Genomic DNA, 20,477 nt, shown 5'->3' on the forward strand with positions numbered 1-20,477 from the left:
GTATAAGTTTAGAACGGTTGGGCAGGGGGAGTGTCGGCAAGGGTCCGGTCTGGGCCACCGGGATTTTTCCCTGGGTGGTGGTATTTGGAGTAGAAAAATGGGATCTGCAGTGTCAGTGCTATGATGAAATACATTTTCTTGCTGTGTTTAAGTACAACATATATATGCTATAACCAGATCTGGACTGGGAGACAAAAAAAGGCCTTTTGCATTTTAGTGGCATTTCCCTATGGAACCAAACTGCAAATTATATCCTTATTAGCGGCGCTTAGTGATGTCATCAGTTATAATCAGAGCTTATTGAGGTAATTTCTGTCACATGATTCACTAAAACTTGTATATTATTTATTAAGATATTGGAGTCCCATGCCCTGTATGTAATAAGTTGCACAGCACTGGTCTCTGATTATGGCAGCCTTTCTGGCATTTGCCAGAATCTACCTATTGAAAGAGGGGGCCTGGCTATAACCTATGGAAATGCCCCAGATGATGTACACACTAAGCATGGAGGAGGGGATACAAGCAGGGACATCCAATGGCATCTCAGTCCCTGCGTATCATGTGACGTGTCGCTAAGGAGAGGACGGACATTTTGTTGGTGGGCTCGGTTGCTTTGTACTAAAGTAGGCGGGCCTAGTGGGGGCTGTGATTTACACCTGCCGGATGAATACCAGAGTGAGTTGTAAGGGGTACAATCAGCGCAGGCTGCGGCTAAGGCTTTTTGTCAGAAACTCAGTCAAGGGGCAGCCTAGCAGACGTTTCCGCCCGGCGAAGTCCAAGCTTCGCACAGGAAACAGCGGTTACCGTGGTAACAAGCCCGACGCTCATTTGCGGAGACCGGAAGCCCTTACCCGGCATATTGACGTCACAGCGGGAGTCCGGAGATTGTGTGACAATGAGCCCGGAGAGGCTTTCCCAGCCGGGAGCCGAGTATCTGGGTGAGCAGAAATGGGGGTGCATGGGTCTCTTTCACTCTGTCCCCCCAAACTACATGTTCCATTGCATTCTCATTAGATATTACAGTATGTGCATCAGGAAGGCGTGGCCTGCATCCTTAGCTGCTGATAGGTGTAGTTCAGCAACACTAGTAAGGCTGCAGGTTCCATACAATTAATCTACCCTATATAGGGCATCATCCTTCCCATATATCCAGGGGCCCCATCCCTAATCCATATACCCCCTCCCCCTATATAGGGCATCATCCTTCCCATATATCCAGGGGCCCCATCCCTGATCCATATACCCCCTCCCCCTATATAGGGCATCATCCTTCCCATATATCCAGGGGCCCCATTCCTGATCCATATACCCCCTCCCCCTATATAGGGCATCATCCTTCCCACATATCCAGGGGCCCCATCCCTGATCCATATACCCCCTCCCCCTATATAGGGCATCATCCTTCCCATATATCCAGGGGCCCCATCCCTAATCCATATACCCCCTCCCCCTATATAGGGCATCATCCTTCCCATATATCCAGGGGCCCCATTCCTGATCCATATACCCCCTCCCCCTATATAGGGCATCATCCTTCCCACATATCCAGGGGCCCCATTCCTGATCCATATACCCCCTCCCCCTATATAGGGCATCATCCTTCCCATATATCCAGGGGCCCCATTCCTGATCCATATACCCCCTCCCCCTATATAGGGCATCATCCTTCCCATATATCCAGGGGCCCCATTCCTGATCCATATACCCCCTCCCCCTATATAGGGCATCATCCTTCCCACATATCCAGGGGCCCCATCCCTGATCCATATACCCCCTCCCCCTATATAGGGCATCATCCTTCCCATATATCCAGGGGCCCCATCCCTGATCCATATACCCCCTCCCCCTATATAGGGCATCATCCTTCCCATATATCCAGGGGCCCCATCCCTGATCCATATACCCCCTCCCCCTATATAGGGCATCATCCTTCCCATATATCCAGGGTCCCCATCCCTAATCCATATACCCCCTCCCCCTATATAGGGCATCATCCTTCCCATATATCCAGGGGCCCCATCCCTGATCCATATACCCCCTCCCCCTATATAGGGCATCATCCTTCCCATATATCCAGGGGCCCCATTCCTGATCCATATACCCCCTCCCCCTATATAGGGCATCATCCTTCCCACATATCCAGGGGCCCCATCCCTGATCCATATACCCCCTCCCCCTATATAGGGCATCATCCTTCCCATATATCCAGGGGCCCCATCCCTGATCCATATACCCCCCCCCTATATAGGGCATCATCCTTCCCACATATCCAGGGGCCCCATCCCTGATCCATATACCCCCTCCCCCTATATAGGGCATCATCCTTCCCATATATCCAGGGGCCCCATCCCTGATCCATATACCCCCCCCCCCCATATAGGGCATCATCCTTCCCACATATCCAGGGGCCCCATCCCTGATCCATATACCCCCTCCCCCTATATAGGGCATTATCCATCCCATATATCCAGGGGCCCCATCCCTGATCCAAATACCCCCTCCCCCCATATAGGGCATCATCCTTCCCACATATCCAGGGGCCCCATCCCTGATCCATATACCCCCTCCCCCTATATAGGGCATCATCCTTCCCATATATCCAGGGGCCCCATCCCTGATCTAAATACCCCCTCCCCCATATAGGGCATCATCCTTCCCATATATCCAGGGGCCCCATCCCTGATCCAAATACCCCCTCCCCCTATATAGGGCATCATTCTTCCCATATATCCAGGGGCCCCATCCCTGATCCAAATACCCCCTCCCCCTATATAGAGCATCATCCTTCCCATATATCCAGGGGCCCCATTCCTGATCCATATACCCCCTCCCCCTATATAGGGCATTATCCTTCCCATATATCCAGGGGCCCCATTCCTGATCCATATACCCCCTCCCCCTATATAGGGCATCATCCTTCCCACATATCCAGGGGCCCCATCCCTGATCCATATACCCCCTCCCCCTATATAGGGCATCATCCTTCCCACATATCCAGGGGCCCCATCCCTGATCCATATACCCCCTCCCCCTATATAGGGCATCATCCTTCCCATATATCCTGAGGCCCCATCCCTGATCCATATACCCCCTCCCCCTATATAGGGCATCATCCTTCCCATATATCCTGAGGCCCCATCCCTGATCCATATACCCCCTCCCCCTATATAGGGCATTATCCTTCCCATATATCCTGAGGCCCCATCCCTGATCCATATACCCCCTATATAGGGCATCATCCTTCCCATATATCCTGAGGCCCCATCCCTGATCCATATACCCCCTCCCCCTATATAGGGCATCATCCTTCCCATATATCCTGAGGCCCCATCCCTGATCCATATACCCCCTCCCCCTATATAGGGCATCATCCTTCCCATATATGCTGAGGCCCCATCCCTGATCCATATACCCCCTCCCCCTATATAGGGCATCATCCTTCCCACATATCCAGGGGCCCCATCCCTGATCCATATACCCCCTCGCCCTATATAGGGCATCATCCTTCCCACATATCCAGGGGCCCCATTCCTGATCCATATGCCTCCTCCCCCTACATAGGCAGGGGCCACAGATAGGGCCCGGTCGATATCTGGCCAATTTCAGGGCAGGCCCCTCGTTTGTGCCCCTACACGGGCCGATAAGCTGCCAAATCGGTCTAAGGGACCCATATCAGCAGCTACAATCGGCCCATGTATGGGGACCTTAAGTCATGTGACACTGTTCAGCGCCTTTCCACCAGCACCACTTATATACTATAATTATATAATGACCAAAATATTGTTATTATTCTACCCCTGTCCATCCTGCTTTATTGAAAAAAAAATGTATATTTTCTATCCTTTACAACATACGTTCTTAAAAAATGTTTCTTAACTGTAGGGCTCCCCATCTTTGGGTCAGTGGATGGGGTACTTAGCCTGAAAGCTGGTTAGGGTAAGAATAGAGAAAAATGGTAATTTGCTCCCCTAGATATATCTGTAACCCAGATAGGGCAAGATCTGGGGTAAATATGTATTTATTACCCTGTATACATAACTATTTTTTATGTTATGTTGTAGAATTCTAAGTAACTTTGCAATTGGTCTTCATTATTTATTTTTTATCATTTTTAAATGATTTGTTTGCAGCTTTTAAATGGGGGTCACTGACCAAAAGCTACAATTTAATTAGTGTTACTTTTTCTAACTTATTTTTTTATTCAGGTCCTCGCCTATTCACATACCTGTCTCTCATTCACACCACTCTCTGGTTCCTAAGGTAATTTAAACCCTAGCAACCAGCCGCTGAAACTCCAAACTGGAAAGCTGCTGAAGAAAAATTGAAATTAATAAAAAACTGCAAATAATAAGAAATGAAGACTAATTGCACATTGTGTTAGAATATTACTCTCTGCATCATACTAATAGTTAAGGGTAACCATCCCCTATAATTCAGTAAACCTTACAGGAGTTTGCCCACATTTTACCCAGTGTTTTTTATCAGTTACGCTGTAAAGTGTGCCCTACATGGCCAACCTGAGGATTATCTAACCAATCAGCATGCAGGTTTATTATGGCCCTGACATTGTCTTATGAAAAGCAGAGTGATTACATGTTTATTTAGTGCTTTTTAAATGAGCTTTGTGAAACCCCATTGCATATTTCTGTGGTTGTTTTAGACGCAGGGCTAGAGCGGTGCAGTGCTGAGCCAATGAGTAATGTGTTCCATATTGTTCCAGTCTTTTTGTACCGGGGCCAGGATAAGCGGGGTTGCCTTCATCCAAACGTCTTCATAAATTGTGCTCTTGCGGCTTGGATTGTCAGCCTGCGTTTTGGAGTTCGCCTCATCTGTCTTGGTGGCTGGAAATGTTGAGCATTTATACGACACTGCTTGTGTAAATATGTCTTTGATACGGCGCCCGAGCCGGTTCAGAAGTGGTCAGTTGTGCTGGCTGTACAGAGCCACGTGCAGCCATAAAGCACTGGAACGCTTACAGAGGTTTCTAACCCAAATATAGAGTCTTGCAAGTTTTTGAAAGTAAATTTATCTTAAGTGAGTTTCAAGTATATACTTATTTTAAAGTTATTTGTAAATGTGATTGGTCCTTTTTGTTCTCTGCGCTGCTAGTTCCGGCTCTGTATACCATTGAAGTAGTGTAGCAGTAGTCAGCAGCGGGGGAAATCTTTGCTACCATGGGCGGCCAGTGGCCCTGGGAAGGAAACTAGGGCTGTTCACTGCCCATGGTAGGTCAGATTTACCGCATTGCCCTTAACATGCACCTCGCAAAATAGCCAAAGGTTATGGAAATCAGAACTGGTGCATATGTTTTCCTAATGGCAATTAACATTACTGGCAGTGGGAAGGAAACCAGGCGCAGGCACCAAAGTGTTAACGTGCCATTGCTCCATCGGACCAAGCATTGTGGGAATTCTGTATCACACCAGTAAAAGGTGTTGTGGGAATTGTTGTCTTTGCTGGAGGGTAGCTGGGGAAAGGGTTTGTGGTCAGATGTGGCCCAGTCCGAAGGTCAAAGAAATATGTGCAACACAAAACTGACAGTATCCTACCAGGGCTGGAATTAGGGGTAGGCAACATGGGCAGCTGCCTAGGGCACAAGTGGGGAGGGAAAGAATAAACAAATGACTGGTGAGAGGGTAAGTGAGTTTGCAAGCAAGTGTCTGAGGGGGGAGTTGTGTGAGCAGCTGCAATGGCAGGACAGGCATATGAGTGAGTGGAAGGGGCTACTATAGGGCTAATACTACTCAGCCCAGCTCTGGTGTCCAAACTCAAGAGTCGCCATATTATACTGAAGTATTGTGGTGGTAGCAGAGCAGCAGGACCCAGCAACCTAGAACTATAGGGCCCTATGTTTCTTGGTGGTGGCCCTGAATATCAGGATCTCCAGAGTGGACCTATTTGGGTCCCAGCATAGGGACAGTAGTAGCCTGTCCTCAGCCTGCCTTCAGCCTGCCTCCTCCCAATCCCACAATCCCTTGCACAGGAGATGTCAAAATGCAAAGGAACATCACAGTGCAATGCATTGTGGGTTATGTAGTTCCTGCATGCTGTCTGTAAGCTGTGGAGAAGTTGTTACAATTTGTAACATGAATGTTTTTAGTCCCTCCTCCCCTGCCAGGATTTCAGATGATGCAGAAAGAGAAGAATTGTTTTGCAGCTGGATTTCAGCATATAAAATAGTATTTATTTATACTCTTGATGGAACAGATTACAGTGATAGGTATATTAGGGGTTTCTGTGTTGTGTGGGGCCCTAACAAATTTTAGTTCAGAAGTCAGAGTTTCCCTTTTAAGAAGTAGAGGAAGGATCTGTTGTCTTAAACACGCTTTTTATATATATATATATATATATATATATATATATATATATATATATATATATATATATATATATATATATATATTTTATATACCCATATCTATTAACTCCACATTGCAATATTGGGTTTATATCTCTAACCTGCCCCCCAACAAGCAATTGATCGATATTTTCTATTATCCCAATCTCCGCTCTTATCACTTTTTTTCTGTTGATATAGTTTAATGCATTTGGAGTTAATAGTATATGAAGAATCTGTAGATATCTGCTCTACAGACTGGCACCCCGGTGTAGGTGCTTCTCTAACCTCCCTTCCACTTCATCTTTCTCAGAGTGACTTTAATAGAGAAACAGACTCCTTTCAAGGACAGTTCCCCTTTGCTTTTGTGCGGCTGAATTCCGAACATTCCTACCTCTTTCTCTCTCCAATCATTGGGCTTTGATTTGTCAACTTTCTGACAGTGGGAAAGTCATTAGCCCTGTGCTTCTTCCATTTCAGTGTGTGGGGCAGTTGGATTGTTCCCCCAGACAAAGCTGTCTGCGGTTAAAGGACCAGTAACACCAATGTTGTGCATTTGTATGGCCGCTATTCTTTTGGAGCAGAAGTTCTGGTTCTGGTATTGCAGTGAATTTGCGTTCAGCTCCAATGTGTTCAGCATTTCCTTGGGTTAAGCATTGAACTTTACAGCATTGCCTTTGGAGCAGAAGTTCTGGTTCTGGTATTGCAGTGAATACACTCTGCTGTGTTCAGCATTTCCTTGGGTTAAGCATTGAACTTTACAGCATTGCCTGTGGAGCAGAAGTTCTGGTTCTGGTATTGCAGTGAATATACTCTGCTGTGTTCAGCATTTCCTTGGGTTAAGCATTGAACTTTACAGCATTGCCTGTGGAGCAGAAGTTCTGGTTCTGGTATTGCAGTGAATATACTCTGCTGTGTTCAGCATTTCCTTGGGTTAAGCATTGAACTTTACAGCATTGCCTTTGGAGCAGAAGTTCTGGTTCTGGTATTGCAGTGAATATACTCTGCTGTGTTCAGCATTTCCTTGGGTTAAGCATTGAACTTTACAGCATTGCCTTTGGAGCAGAAGTTCTGGTTCTGGTATTGCTGTGAATATACTCTGCTGTGTTCAGCATTTCCTTGGGTTAAGCATTGAACTTTACAGCATTGCCTTTGGAGCAGAAGTTCTGGTTCTGGTATTGCAGTGAATATACTCTGCTGTGTTCAGCATTTCCTTGGGTTAAAGGGGACCTGTCACCTGCATATTGTAAATTAAACATAAAACCATTTTTTTTTTCATTTAAACATCCATACCTGTTATAAATGGATTTAAAAATCTGAGCTGTCAATCATATTGCCTGCCCCGCCTCCATGCCTCAGGCAATTACTTTCACTTTCCATTCAGCACATTCTAGATGTCATTGCATTTATGTATCCTGTATATATGGACATGGGCTAAGGCAGTGATCCCCAACCAGTGGCAACATGTTGCTCCCCAACCCCTTGGGTGTTGCTCCCAGGGCCCCCAAACCAGGGAGTTATTTTTGAATTCCTGACTTGGGGGCAAGTTTTGGTTGAATAAAAACAAGATTTCCTTCCAAATAAAGCCCCTGTAAGCTGCTAGGGTGCATAGAGGCCCCTAATAGCCAATCACAGCCCTTATTTGGCTCCTCCATGAACTTTTATGGTGCTTGTGTTGCTCCCCAAGTCTTTTTATGTTTGACTGTGGATCACGAGTAAGAAAGGTTGGGGATCCCCTGGGCTAAGGGAACCCTATGTGTAAATTCTTTTAGAGCATTGACATTACTTTGGAGTTACTGGCCCTTTGCTGCTTTGATGTCATATGATGCTTTTGATGATGATGATGTCCCTTTAAATGGGGCCAACCTCGTTTAATTCTGGAGCATGCTCTTGGATTTCAGTATTCCAGCAATTACTTTGGTTATACATTGAGTCTGACCATGGAGGGGTTAGCATTGGATTCTATAAGATTCATATAGGAATCAGGTCAGTTTCCATGGAGATGCCAAAGTGGCTGCTCCACTAAGGAATGTTTGCACCAAGGCAGAAATGAATGGACTGGAGTAATGTTCCTTGGAGAGATGAGTTGCCCATGATAGATCAATGCTAATGCGGGAGACTAATATCTACCTGCAACAAAGGGAATCACCAGTGGAAAGGCCTAGGCATCTCTCCTGCAGCCTATGACTAAGTGCCCAGTATGGCACGAAACGCGTAAGGCTTTATAGCATTTATGTGTTAAATTCAATACATTTTTGCTGATTTTACTATATACATGAACTTTATTCGACCTTAATGGAATTCCGGAGTGCCTGCCTATCTTGCTTACTTGATTCCTAATTGGCTCCCCTATGCTGAGGGTCTGGGGCAAGAGCACCTGGACCACCATGTTCTACGTGTAAGCTCCTTCTCAACCATATCTGCCTAGATCTATATACTTTCATGATGTTTTGTTACCTCTCCTACAGGCAACTTTGCACGACTTCAGAAAACCAAAGCTTTGCGTAGGCCTTTCCACCAGTGATTCCCTGTCTCAGCGGGAGGGAAGGTCAAGAGAGCATACAAGCATGATAAAAGGTTGCCAAGGGCTGTGATTGGTTATCTGGTAGCCTCTATGTGGACTGGCAGCCTACAGGAGGCTGTGTTTGGCAGTACACGTACACAACATCCAAGGGGTTGGGGAGCAACATGTTGTTTGTGAGCCACTGGTTGGGGATCACTGGTCTATGTGCAACCATCAGTCCAATGCATTTAGGTTACAGTTCTTGTATTTTTTGCACTACCCAAAGGCAGTGTGCAGGGTGAAACTCTAAAGGAAAGAAAGTGGTCGGTAAAGGCAGCGCTGTCCAAGAATTTCCATGCTGAGCCTTATGGAGGTCTTGGGCATGCTAGATCCATCAAAATCTTTTGTAGGTTCACATCCAGCCCATGGGCCTCCAGTTAGACAGCCTTATGCTATGGCATTAATCAGTTTTTGTGGGATAAATATGTACCCTGCTAGAACTGACCACTGGTGTTATCCAGTGTTTTAGCCCAAACCTTGGTGCTGCCCCCCTTGGGGGTGGGGAGTAAGCCAAGGGCCAGTTAAGGTAAGGTCTGGGTAGAATACCCTTTTCCTCAATAGGGGTCAGCTAGTCAGCGTAGGTTATTAGCTATGCAAGGTGGAACTATAAATAAACGACTGATGTTATCTTATCTCTGTAACCTTCTTATGAGCTAAAGGGGTCCCTGACCAAAAACTAGGGCAGGGGTGGGCAAACTACGGCCCGCGGGCCACATCCAGCCCCTTGGCCTTTTTAATTAAAGAGACGAAGGGGGCGAAACGCTGGCCTGGCCCTGCCCGCCCTGGCCCGGTCCGGCCCGGGGGTAAGTAAATGTGGCCCGTGAGCCAAAAAGTTTGCCCACCCCTGAACTAGGGGCATAAAACTAAAAAAGACAAGCACTGCTCAAAGCATTCCCATCCCAAGCGAGCGGATCTTCACCCGATATCCCCTCCTATGGGTGAGCGATATCGGGGAGCGTGTAGGCTAATTATATTGGCGGCAATGGGGGGTCCCCAATCCGACTAGATTGTCTAACCTGCCCGATCGAGATCTGCCCGATTTCAGGCCAGATACTGGTCAGGTAGTCCCGTCGGTAGTGCCCATATACGGCCCGATTAGCTGCTGAATCAGTCTAAGGGACCCATATCGGCAGCTACAAGCTACAAGCTACAAGCTACAACCTTTACTGTTTTCCCACCCCCCCCTCAACCAAGTAAATCACTGTTATTAGAATAAGAGGGTTTCTTAATATTGTAAATACTTTTTGTTTGTTCTAAAACTTTCCTTTTTATTTGAGACTTTGGTTCCCTTTAATGTAATTGTAAATACTAATTTGCCCTTTGCTGTTCAAAGATGAAAAAGAAGCTGAATGAAAGAAGCCAACTCCCCAGCCTCCCCTGAATGGGGGCCTTTCACATCTTCTCTTCTGCCTCCAAGTCATAAAAACACTTTTCAGGGTTTCTTTCACTCGACTACACACTCTTATCTCTCCCTTCATCTTTGTTCTTTGCGGAACATGTCCCAGACAGCCCCTCTCCTCAGATGCGATTCCCAGACTGTGCCGCTATCATTCCCAATCCCTCGGCTTGTACCCCCATTTGTCATCATTAAAGAACTTTATTATCATAACGCGGCGGTTTAGTCCCATCCCTGTCATCGTCTCTTGGGTAAAAGTTTACTTTGCAAGAACAACTCACAAAACTCTTGTTTGCCAAGATTCTTATTCTAATTCTTGAGGGTTTTTGGGTTTTTTTTAAACCCAAGAGAACATTCCTTTCCCCCTACATATGTACAGGGGGGGGGGTCCATGCCGAGCTGTCCCATTGAGTAGAATGACTTCTTGTTAGCACCATTATCTGGCAGAAAGATTACAGGTAATTGTGATAAAGCAACAATGCCGTTTTCTCTAATGACATTCAGGAGTCGGCAGGCCGCCTCGGGCAATACTATCAGATTTAAACAAAGTCTCAAAGCTGTGTTTGCCCTCTCTCTCGCTGTTGTTTCCCTCTGATCTTAAAAGCTACACCTGGGGCTGCATTAGAAGTAACAGGAGGAAGGTACATAAAGGCGGGGGCCCTTTGTAACAGCTTTGGTACTGCAGGCTGTTCTCATCAGCAATGAGCAAGTGGGCTGCAAGTAGTCCATTAATTTGAGCTTAATGTGTCCAATGTCTTAAAAGGATAGCTGTATACAGAGTGACTTTGGCTAAATTTCCCTACCACATTCCTGTATGGGACTTCAGGAGCTGGAGATCAGTGGGACCAAGCCGGACTTGGATTTCTTACTATTGAGTGCTATTCTGATACCTACTGGGAGCTGCTATCTTGCTCCCTTCCCATTGTTCTGCTGATCGGCTGTTGGGGATCAGGGGGGGATATCACTCCAACTTGCAGCGCAGCAGTAAAGTGTGACTGAGTCTGAGCTTTCCGAAGGAGCCAGCGCTACACATTAAAACTGCTTTCAGCTAACCTATTGTTTCTCCTACTCCCATGTAACTGGAGGAGTCCCAAGCCGGACTTGGATTTCTTACTATTGAGTGCTATTCTGATACCTACTGGGAGCTGCTATCTTGCTCCCTTCCCATTGTTCTGCTGATCGGCTGCTGGGGGTGAGGGGGGGGGGGGGATATCACTCCAACTTGCAGCGCAGCAGTAAAGTGTGACTGAAGTTTATCAGAGCACAGGTCACATGGCTGTGGTACCCTGGGAAATGAAGAATATGGCTAGCCCCATGGGAAAAACAGATTACAATGCAGGATTCTGCTGGAGAAGCTCTATTAACTGATGGGTTTTGAAAACTGTCTTCTAGTGCAGTTATGGGAACTTTTATCTGGAAACCCATTGTCCTGAAAGCTCAGAAAAATACGGGGGTGGTATTTCCCACAGAGTTCATTATAAGTAAACAGTTCTTTTTGTTTTTAACTTAATACCTTGATGTTCTCATCCTCTGTCTCGTGTCATGCCAACTCCACCCCCAAAGCAACCCTCAAGTTTGCCCATACCATACAAAGGGTACGGTCAAAACAATAATACTACATAATGCATGGTCTCATTATCTCTTGTCTAGACTATTGTAATCCCTTACTAATTGGGCTTCTCATCATCAAACTGCTGCTGAGGACTTAAATGGGAATGCACTAGCTAGACTAATTTTCCATCTAATCCCATTATTAATGCAACAACTCTCAGCCTGTCCTTGCATCGGATTCCCTCATCTCCTGTCTGGTCTCCTTCCTTGCCTTTTGCAGTCTTCCACTGATCTTTGCTTGTCTTCACCCAGCATTTCCATAGTGTGCCTTTCATATAAAGGCTAATTGTGATTATATGAAGAATTTATGACTTAAAGTAAAGGTGGCCGTTCATGGGACTATTCGGCATCCCCGACAGCCTTTCTCAACAGATATCTGACCAAAAATTGGGCAAGTTTGATTTTGTAGTTTGATCAGGGACCCTCCTCGGCTCATTGATGCGGTCCTCGCTCTAATCGCTCCTATCTCCGTCACTGTAATTCGAATGTTTGACCCTAGAGCAATCTCACCAAATAAACTTAATCTTATAATGTATGGCCACCTAAAGACGATGCTATGAACTTTTTTTGGCAACAAAGGAAATACAAAATGGTACAGCTTTGAAACTTGCCTACAAACACAAGAAGTCTTTGTAACTGGACTGACAAAAATAGGCCCTGGCATTCCAAGTACACAGATGCCCAAAGAGCCCTCCACTAGCCCAATAAATAGTGACTGTCTATGGAATCTTACAACAGCCCCTCTGGCATTTGCCAGAACCCACAGATTGCCAGTCCGGGCGTTGACATAAAGTTCAAAATCAGATGGAACACATTCTGCCTATAGGAGGAAACTACCTTAAGAAAGACGACCTTAATGGTGTAGAGATTGGGGATTTGCTTCCATGTGTTTTTGGCAATGCCAAGGCACAGAAGGCAGTCAGATATGGCTACCTTACATGTAGAAGTAGACTGATCCAAAGTGTAAATCTTATACCATAAGACAAGGCATGACTTCTTGTGTTTGACTGAGAGAAGGTATAGTCACGTCTACCAGAAACCATCTTAAAAATACACATTGTGTTCAAGTAAGCCTCTTTTTGTTTCTGTTGACAGTAGCCCTCAGTACAAGGGCACCAAGAATGCTCATCCTATCAGTGCTCTCTTGGCACCTTTCTCCCTACATTCTCTGTACCTCCTGCCATGAATTCGCTCGCTCAGGTCAGGGCTTGTCTGCTCTTTCACGCTAGAAATGAAGTATTCCTTTCTTTCTTGCTTTGTTGTTGAAGGTCGCATTATATTTTTCCAAGGCTTGGGCCGTACCCGTTTCCTGCCAGCTCCGCGCATGTGAACATGCACCATGAGAATCAAAGCACTCGCGAGCAAGACTTTTCCTTGTAAAGCCCAGAAACATACAGTGCCAGCCCCATTAAGGCCTTTGAAGGGCTTCGCTGAAAAGGGTTCCTGAGTCGGGATTGTGAGGCGACGGAGCGTCTCTGCTACTTGGCAGGAAGAAAAGACCCTCATTCTTCGGAGACTGAAATAAAATGAACTCCTACAGAGGAGTTGTACCAGCAAAGGGGGGCAGTTCAACCCTCCCGAAGAATATTAGGCTTTGGCACTGCAAGCTCTTCCTAATCAAAGATGCTTCACACGGGTCCCTTTTGAAGAGCTCTACTAACACTTATTTTTTTTCTGGGAGTGAAGAGCAGTAATTAGTCTTTACCAACCTACAGTGGCAAGATCCCTGGTTCTTTCATGGCTGCTTGTATCTCAATGAGCTTCTCTGGGAACATTACGTCCAAAGATTTGTTTTTTTAAAATAGCACCAATAGTATTAGATAAACACTCCAACTCCATTCTCCCACATTCTAAGACAGGGATAGATTTATTCTTCAGATAGATAAGCTTGGAGTTGTAATTAAGCAACAGATGGATCTTTATATGTTGTCCATCCTGGTACTGCAACATCTACTTTAGGACACTGGGCCATGTAGCTCACAGAGGAGTCCCTGCTCCTCCATACTTGATCAGAAAAGGCAGAGTTGGCTGTCACTTAATATTGCCTTGTCCCTATCATGTCTCTCCACCTTTGAAAGTATGGATGTTGCGATTGTGAAACGGGCCCTCTGCCTGGACCTTAAAGTCGGTATCTATAGCAGCCTACCTAACTAATCAGATAAGAGCTTTATATTTATTGGGAAATGGTGGCCATACATGAGTAGATTTCAGCTGCCAATTCGGGTACTTCAGACCAATTCAGCAGCTTCGTGTATGGGTACCCCCAACGGGCCTACCTGACTGGATCGGCTCATTGATGAGGGGACTGCATCGGCTCATTGGCTCGGTCTGACGGCTCATATACCCGTCATTTTAATTAGACTATTTTGCCCTAGGGTGACCTCGCCAAACAAGCAGACGGCACCGTGTGTGGCCACCTAAGGGCTCTGGCACGCGGCGGCGCGATTACAGTGAAATCTCGGAAGCCACCGCGTATGCTATCCCACCGGCATTACATTTTTGCCGGTGGGATGGCATTTCGGGGAGATTAGTCGCGGGCGACTAATCTCCCTGTGTGCCAGAGCCCTAAAACTAAAAAAGCCTATCAGATTAGGACTTCATATTGATCAGGAAAGCTGAAAAAAGCCCATCACTTCATGCTGTAGGTACAGTCCAATCTGCAATTGTAATAGACAATGTGATCTGGCATTTGGTCCCCAGGCCTCTCTTTTGAAATCCATTAGGAGAGAACTACAACCTAATGTGGTCCTCAGACGATGGCATTTCAAGCCTTCCTGATATTGGTCAGAAGGCTGCTGTTTTGGCCACATACACAGGCCTAATCGCAAAATAATACAATACTTGGTAAACAATGGCCCAATCAGCAGCCGTTTTCAGCCGAAGAGTCTCAGCTGGACCACATATGGGATGCCCACTGCCATCTAACTTGTGTGCACTTTATAGCCAGAAAATGTTCTACTGGATATGCCCACTGGCGAAGAATGTGCCCGGATGAAAATGTCACCACTTGTGCTTTGGCTTCCTGCCAAGTCATAGGAGGATTTTGGTCTGAAAATACAAACTAGGGCATTTTCAGCCCAATCTGCTTGCCACCATTGGGGACGGGTAGTTGGTACTCCAGTCTACAACAGGGCAGAACTAGCAGTGAAGCAGAAATATGGCTGCCGAGCAAGCTCCTTTTTCCTCTTCTATCACAGCACAGCTGCCTGAGGATTTGTTAACGCAAGAAAAGTGGAGGAGATAAGAAAATAAACAGAAATGTATGAATATATATTTTCCTTCTACTTATGCTTATCTACCCAACTTGTCATTAGTGATGTAGATAAAGACCATGCCTAATGTTTTTGCTGCACAGACAGCCAGAATCCTATGAGTGGAAGGAAGTAAAGTGAAATACATTCCCTCGTGCAGCTAGAGAAGGGGCTAAATCTTTTTAACAAATGAAATAAATCCCATTATTCAGCACTGATCTCATTAACTAAACATTACACATTGTTTACAGATAATTACTTTCCAGATGATAGCATCCCTTGAAAGTTTTATTGCCATTTATTTATATAGGTTCAGTATATTACACATGTTATACAGAGAATTCATTCCCCTTAATCCCTCCAGTACTGGAGTCTAATTGCCCTAGCAGATGAGCACACTATCGGGTCAGTTTTTTTTTCTTTAAAAAGTGAATTTTGTTTAGTTTAATAACATAGAAAAACACCAGTTAAGAATCAAATGGATGGGTGGTGGCCCCAAGTCCCGATTCCCACCAGGAACCCCAAACTTAGTGAAATTTGGCTGAGGTTTTTCTGGCTTTATGGGTGGTTTTAATCAGAGGGATCACATTGTTGACTATGTTTATCCAGGAGTCCCTGGTGGGAGGAGACAGGCCCATCCAATGCATGACATGACAGTTGCATAGAATAGCAGTACTCTGAATCTTAAGGTGGCCACACACGTGTCGATTTGCGATCTTTCGTGCGACCATCGTTCGTTAAATCAAGCCTTGCCTGATCTGTCCCGTACTCTACCCCTTATTGCCTGCTCTGCCCTGTCCCGTCCCCTTCCCCTTATTGCCTGATCTGCCCTGTCCTGTCCCCTTCCCCTTATTGCCTGATCTGCCCTGTCCTGTCCCCTTCCCCTTATTGCCTGATCTGCCCTGTCCTGTCCCCTTCCCCTTATTGCCTGATCTGCCCTGTCCTGTCCCCTTCCCCTTATTGCCTGATCTGCCCTGTCCTGTCCCCTTCCCCTTATTGCCTGATCTGCCCTGTCCCGTCCCCTTCCCCTTATTGCCTGATCTGCCCTGTCCCGTCCCCTTCCCCTTATTGCCTGATCTGCCCTGTCCTGTCCCCTTCCCCTTATTACCTGATCTGCCCTGTCCCACCCCTTCCCCTTATTGCCTGATCTGCCCTGTCCCAGCCCCTTCCCCTTATTGCCTGATCTGCCCTGTCCCGTCCCCTTCCCCTTATTGCCTGATCTGCCCTGTCCCGTCCCCTTCCCCTTAATGCCTGATCTGCCCTGTCCCGTCCCCTTCCCCTTAATGCCTGATCTGCCCTGTCCCTTCCCCTTATTGCCTGATCTGCCCTGTCCCATCCCCTTCCCCTTATTGCCTGATCTGCCCTGTCCCATCCCCTTCCCCTTATTGCCTGATCTGCCCTGTCCCGTCCCCTTCCCCTTAATGCCTGATCTGCCCTGTCCCGTCCCCTTCCCCTTATTGCCTGATCTGCCCTGTCCCGTCCCCTTCCCCTTATTGCCTGATCTGCCCTGTCCCTTCCCCTTATTGCCTGATCTGCCCTGTCCCATCCCCTTCCCCTTATTGCCTGTTCTGCCCTGTCCCATCCCCTTCCCCTTATTGCCTGATCTGCCCTGTCCCATCCCCTTCCCCTTATTGCCTGATCTGCCCTGTCCCGTCCCCTTCCCCTTCCCCTTCCCCTTATTGCCTGATCTGCCCTGTCCCATCCCCTTCCCCTTATTGCCTGATCTGCCCTGTCCCGTCCCTTCCCCTTATTGCCTGATCTGCCCTGTCCCTTCCCCTTATTGCCTGATCTGCCCTGTCCCAGCCCCTTCCCCTTATTGCCTGATCTGCCCTGTCCCGTCCCCTTCCCCTTAATGCCTGATCTGCCCTGTCCTGTCCACTTCCCCTTATTGCCTGATCTGCCCTGTCCCGTCCCCTTCCCCTTATTGCCTGATCTGCCCTGTCCCAGCCCCTTCCCCTTATTGCCTGATCTGCCCTGTCCTGTCCCCTTCCCCTTATTGCCTGATCTGCCCTGTCCCGTCCCCTTCCCCTTATTGCCTGATCTGCCCTGTCCCGTCCCCTTCCCCTTATTGCCTGATCTGCCCTGTCCTGTCCCCTTCCCCTTATTGCCTGATCTGCCCTGTCCCGTCCCCTTCCCCTTATTGCCTGATCTGCCCTGTCCTGTCCCCTTCCCCTTATTGCCTGATCTGCCCTGTCCCGTCCCCTTCCCCTTATTGCCTGATCTGCCCTGTCCTGTCCCCTTCCCCTTATTGCCTGATCTGCCCTGTCCCGTCCCCTTCCCCTTATTGCCTGATCTGCCCTGTCCTGTCCCCTTCCCCTTATTGCCTGATCTGCCCTGTCCCATCCCCTTCCCCTTATTGCCTGATCTGCCCTGTCCTGTCCCCTTCCCCTTATTTCCTGATCTGCCCTGTCCCGTCCCCTTCCCCTTATTTCCTGATCTGCCCTGTCCCGTCCCCTTCCCCTTATTGCCTGATCTGCCCTGTCCTGTCCCCTTCCCCTTATTGCCTGATCTGCCCTGTCCTGTCCCCTTCCCCTTATTTCCTGATCTGCCCTGTCCCGTCCCCTTCCCCTTATTTCCTGATCTGCCCTGTCCCATCCCCTTCCCCTTATTGCCTGATCTGCCCTGTCCTGTCCCCTTCCCCTTATTGCCTGATCTGCCCTGTCCCATCCCCTTCCCCTTATTTCCTGATCTGCCCTGTCCCGTCCCCTTCCCCTTATTGCCTGATCTGCCCTGTCCCATCCCCTTCCCCTTATTGCCTGATCTGCCCTGTCCCATCCCCTTCCCCTTATTGCCTGATCTGCCCTGTCCCGTCCCCTTCCCCTTATTGCCTGATCTGCCCTGTCCCTTCCCCTTCCCCTTATTGCCTGATCTGCCCTGTCCCGTCCCCTTCCCCTTATTGCCTGATCTGCCCTGTCCCTTCCCCTTCCCCTTATTGCCTGATCTGCCCTGTCCCGTCCCCTTCCCCTTATTGCCTGATCTGCCCTGTCCCATCCCCTTCCCCTTATTGCCTGATCTGCCCTGTCCTGTCCCCTTCCCCTTATTTCCTGATCTGCCCTGTCCCGTCCCCTTCCCCTTATTTCCTGATCTGCCCTGTCCCGTCCCCTTCCCCTTATTGCCTGATCTGCCCTGTCCCGTCCCCTTCCCCTTATTGCCTGATCTGCCCTGTCCCTTCCCCTTCCCCTTATTGCCTGATCTGCCCTGTCCCTTCCCCTTCCCCTTATTGCCTGATCTGCCCTGTCCCATCCCCTTCCCCTTATTGCCTGATCTGCCCTGTCCCATCCCCTTCCCCTTATTGCCTGATCTGCCCTGTCCCGTCCCCTTCCCCTTATTGCCTGATCTGCCCTGTCCCGTCCCCTTCCCCTTATTGCCTGATCTGCCCTGTCCCGTCCCCTTCCCCTTATTGCCTGATCTGCCCTGTCCCATCCCCTTCCCCTTATTTCCTGATCTGCCCTGTCCTGTCCCCTTATTGCCTGATCTGCCCTGTCCCATCCCCTTCCCCTTATTTCCTGATCTGCCCTGTCCTGTCCCCTTCCCCTTATTGCCTGATCTGCCCTGTCCCGTCCCCTTCCCCTTATTGCCTGATCTGCCCTGTCCTGTCCCCTTCCCCTTATTGCCTGATCTGCCCTGTCCCGTCCCCTTCCCCTTATTGCCTGATCTGCCCTGTCCCATCCACTTCCCCTTATTTCCTGATCTGCCCTGTCCCGTCCCCTTCCCCTTATTGCCTGATCTGCCCTGTCCCGACCCCTTACCCTTATTGCCTGATCTGCCCTGTCCCATCCCCTTATTGCCTGATCTGCCCTGTCCCAGCCCCTTCGATTGGTTGCCTCATCGAACGTTTTAGGACAATAGGTAACAGGTCGTTTAGGTTCAAAAATGTCCTGGTTTAGGGCGGACAAAAGGTTGACCCCCGCACATCACTAATCAAGGCTTGATTAACGTAATACTGATGCATTACAAGAAAGAATAGGATTGAATAGGGTAGTGGTGCTTCCTTTACTTTACTAGTGAGGCCTTCACAATTCAGTTATAGGAACATGTCAGTATACGTGCTTGTATGTTGTTTTTGGAATGTTTAAGGAGACTGGAGTACCAACCCAAACCCAGGGAGAACATACAAACCCCACATGACTACAGAATAGTATAACTATATTCTGGAGGTAGTTTTAAAAGAACTCCTTGATATTCTGAGATGGAGTTTAGAGACGGAATGGCTTTTAATACCAACAGTATTTAAACTTTCAAAGGGGTTTCATGTTGAGGACCACCAGCGTGATTACAGAACACGGAATTCCCATCAGCATGATAAAAACAGGTACATTGTCCCCTTGGAACATAGCTTCCAGTGTACCATTCCAGAACTTGATCTGCCATAATGTTCAGTTGTTTGGGAGGCCGTGACCTCATCTGCAAGACATCTTGTGAGGTTCTTCTATAAATCCCTCAGCTTTCATCTGAAAGGGGCTCCTATTTCAAACACTAAACAGGTGTGTGTCAGTGGCAGAGCCTCCGGGATGTCTGTTTGGAGTCTGTTGGGGTCTCCTGGTGCTGGCTCACACACTATGGCCACATTAGACAGGAGACAGAGAAGATCATTGTCACGCCATCGCTAAAGCTCCATGCGCATTTCATTGTCTCTCATAAACCAGGGTGGCGGCAATAAAAGGACATTCCCATTCAGTCGCAAATTGGGCTTAGGGTTTGTTTAGAGCCGAGAGGCAGCACTTTGGCATTTGTCTAAAGGTGCCCATACATGGGCCGATTCTAGCTGCCGATATGGGTCCCTTAGACTGATTCGGCTTCTAATCGTATGGGCACTACCGACGGGCCTGCCCGACCGATATGTGGCCTGAAATTGGCCAGATATCGATCGGGCAGGTTAAAAAATCTAGTCGGATCGGGGACCGCATCGGCTCGAACCTTCAATACAAACCCTGGTTCTCTCCATTAAAGGGATTGTTGAACTTGGCTGGCCTATTTTGTAAGTCATGCTCTACTGACCAGGGACTCTGAGGATGTCCTAAATGGACAAGATCTTCTACCAAAGGAGAAGGGCTGCTGCGATAATATCGCTATGTTTGACATGCCACCTACTCAAAACCTATGCCTGGATCTTGGCCCAAACCCACCCATGGGTTTCTTGTCAACCTACTTATTACTACTTCCTATTGGGATAATACCGTAGATCAGTGCTGTCCAACTGGCGGCCCGCGGGCCCTCTGTGTGGCCCCCCACCTGTCTGGCTGCTTTGATGGCTTACTCTTGTGTAAGCTTTAAATGGTATCAGTACTGCATGGTTCTCACCTCAGATTCAGGCTGTAA

General features: G+C 47.8%; 1 protein-coding gene across 1 annotated transcript in view; it reads left to right on the forward strand.

The window, feature by feature from the left end:
• Positions 1-880: 880 nt before the first annotated feature.
• Positions 881-20,477, forward strand: part of c11orf49 (chromosome 11 open reading frame 49) — a 93,021-nt gene continuing 73,424 nt past the window's right edge. Inside the window, 1 exon segment of the mRNA NM_001079316.1 lies at positions 881-938. Within this exon segment, the coding sequence (NP_001072784.1) occupies positions 896-938 (43 nt within the window). The 5' untranslated portion in view covers positions 881-895.

The sequence above is a fragment of the Xenopus tropicalis genome, chromosome 4 (assembly GCF_000004195.4).
Source record: "Xenopus tropicalis strain Nigerian chromosome 4, UCB_Xtro_10.0, whole genome shotgun sequence".
NCBI lineage: Eukaryota > Metazoa > Chordata > Amphibia > Anura > Pipidae > Xenopus > Xenopus tropicalis.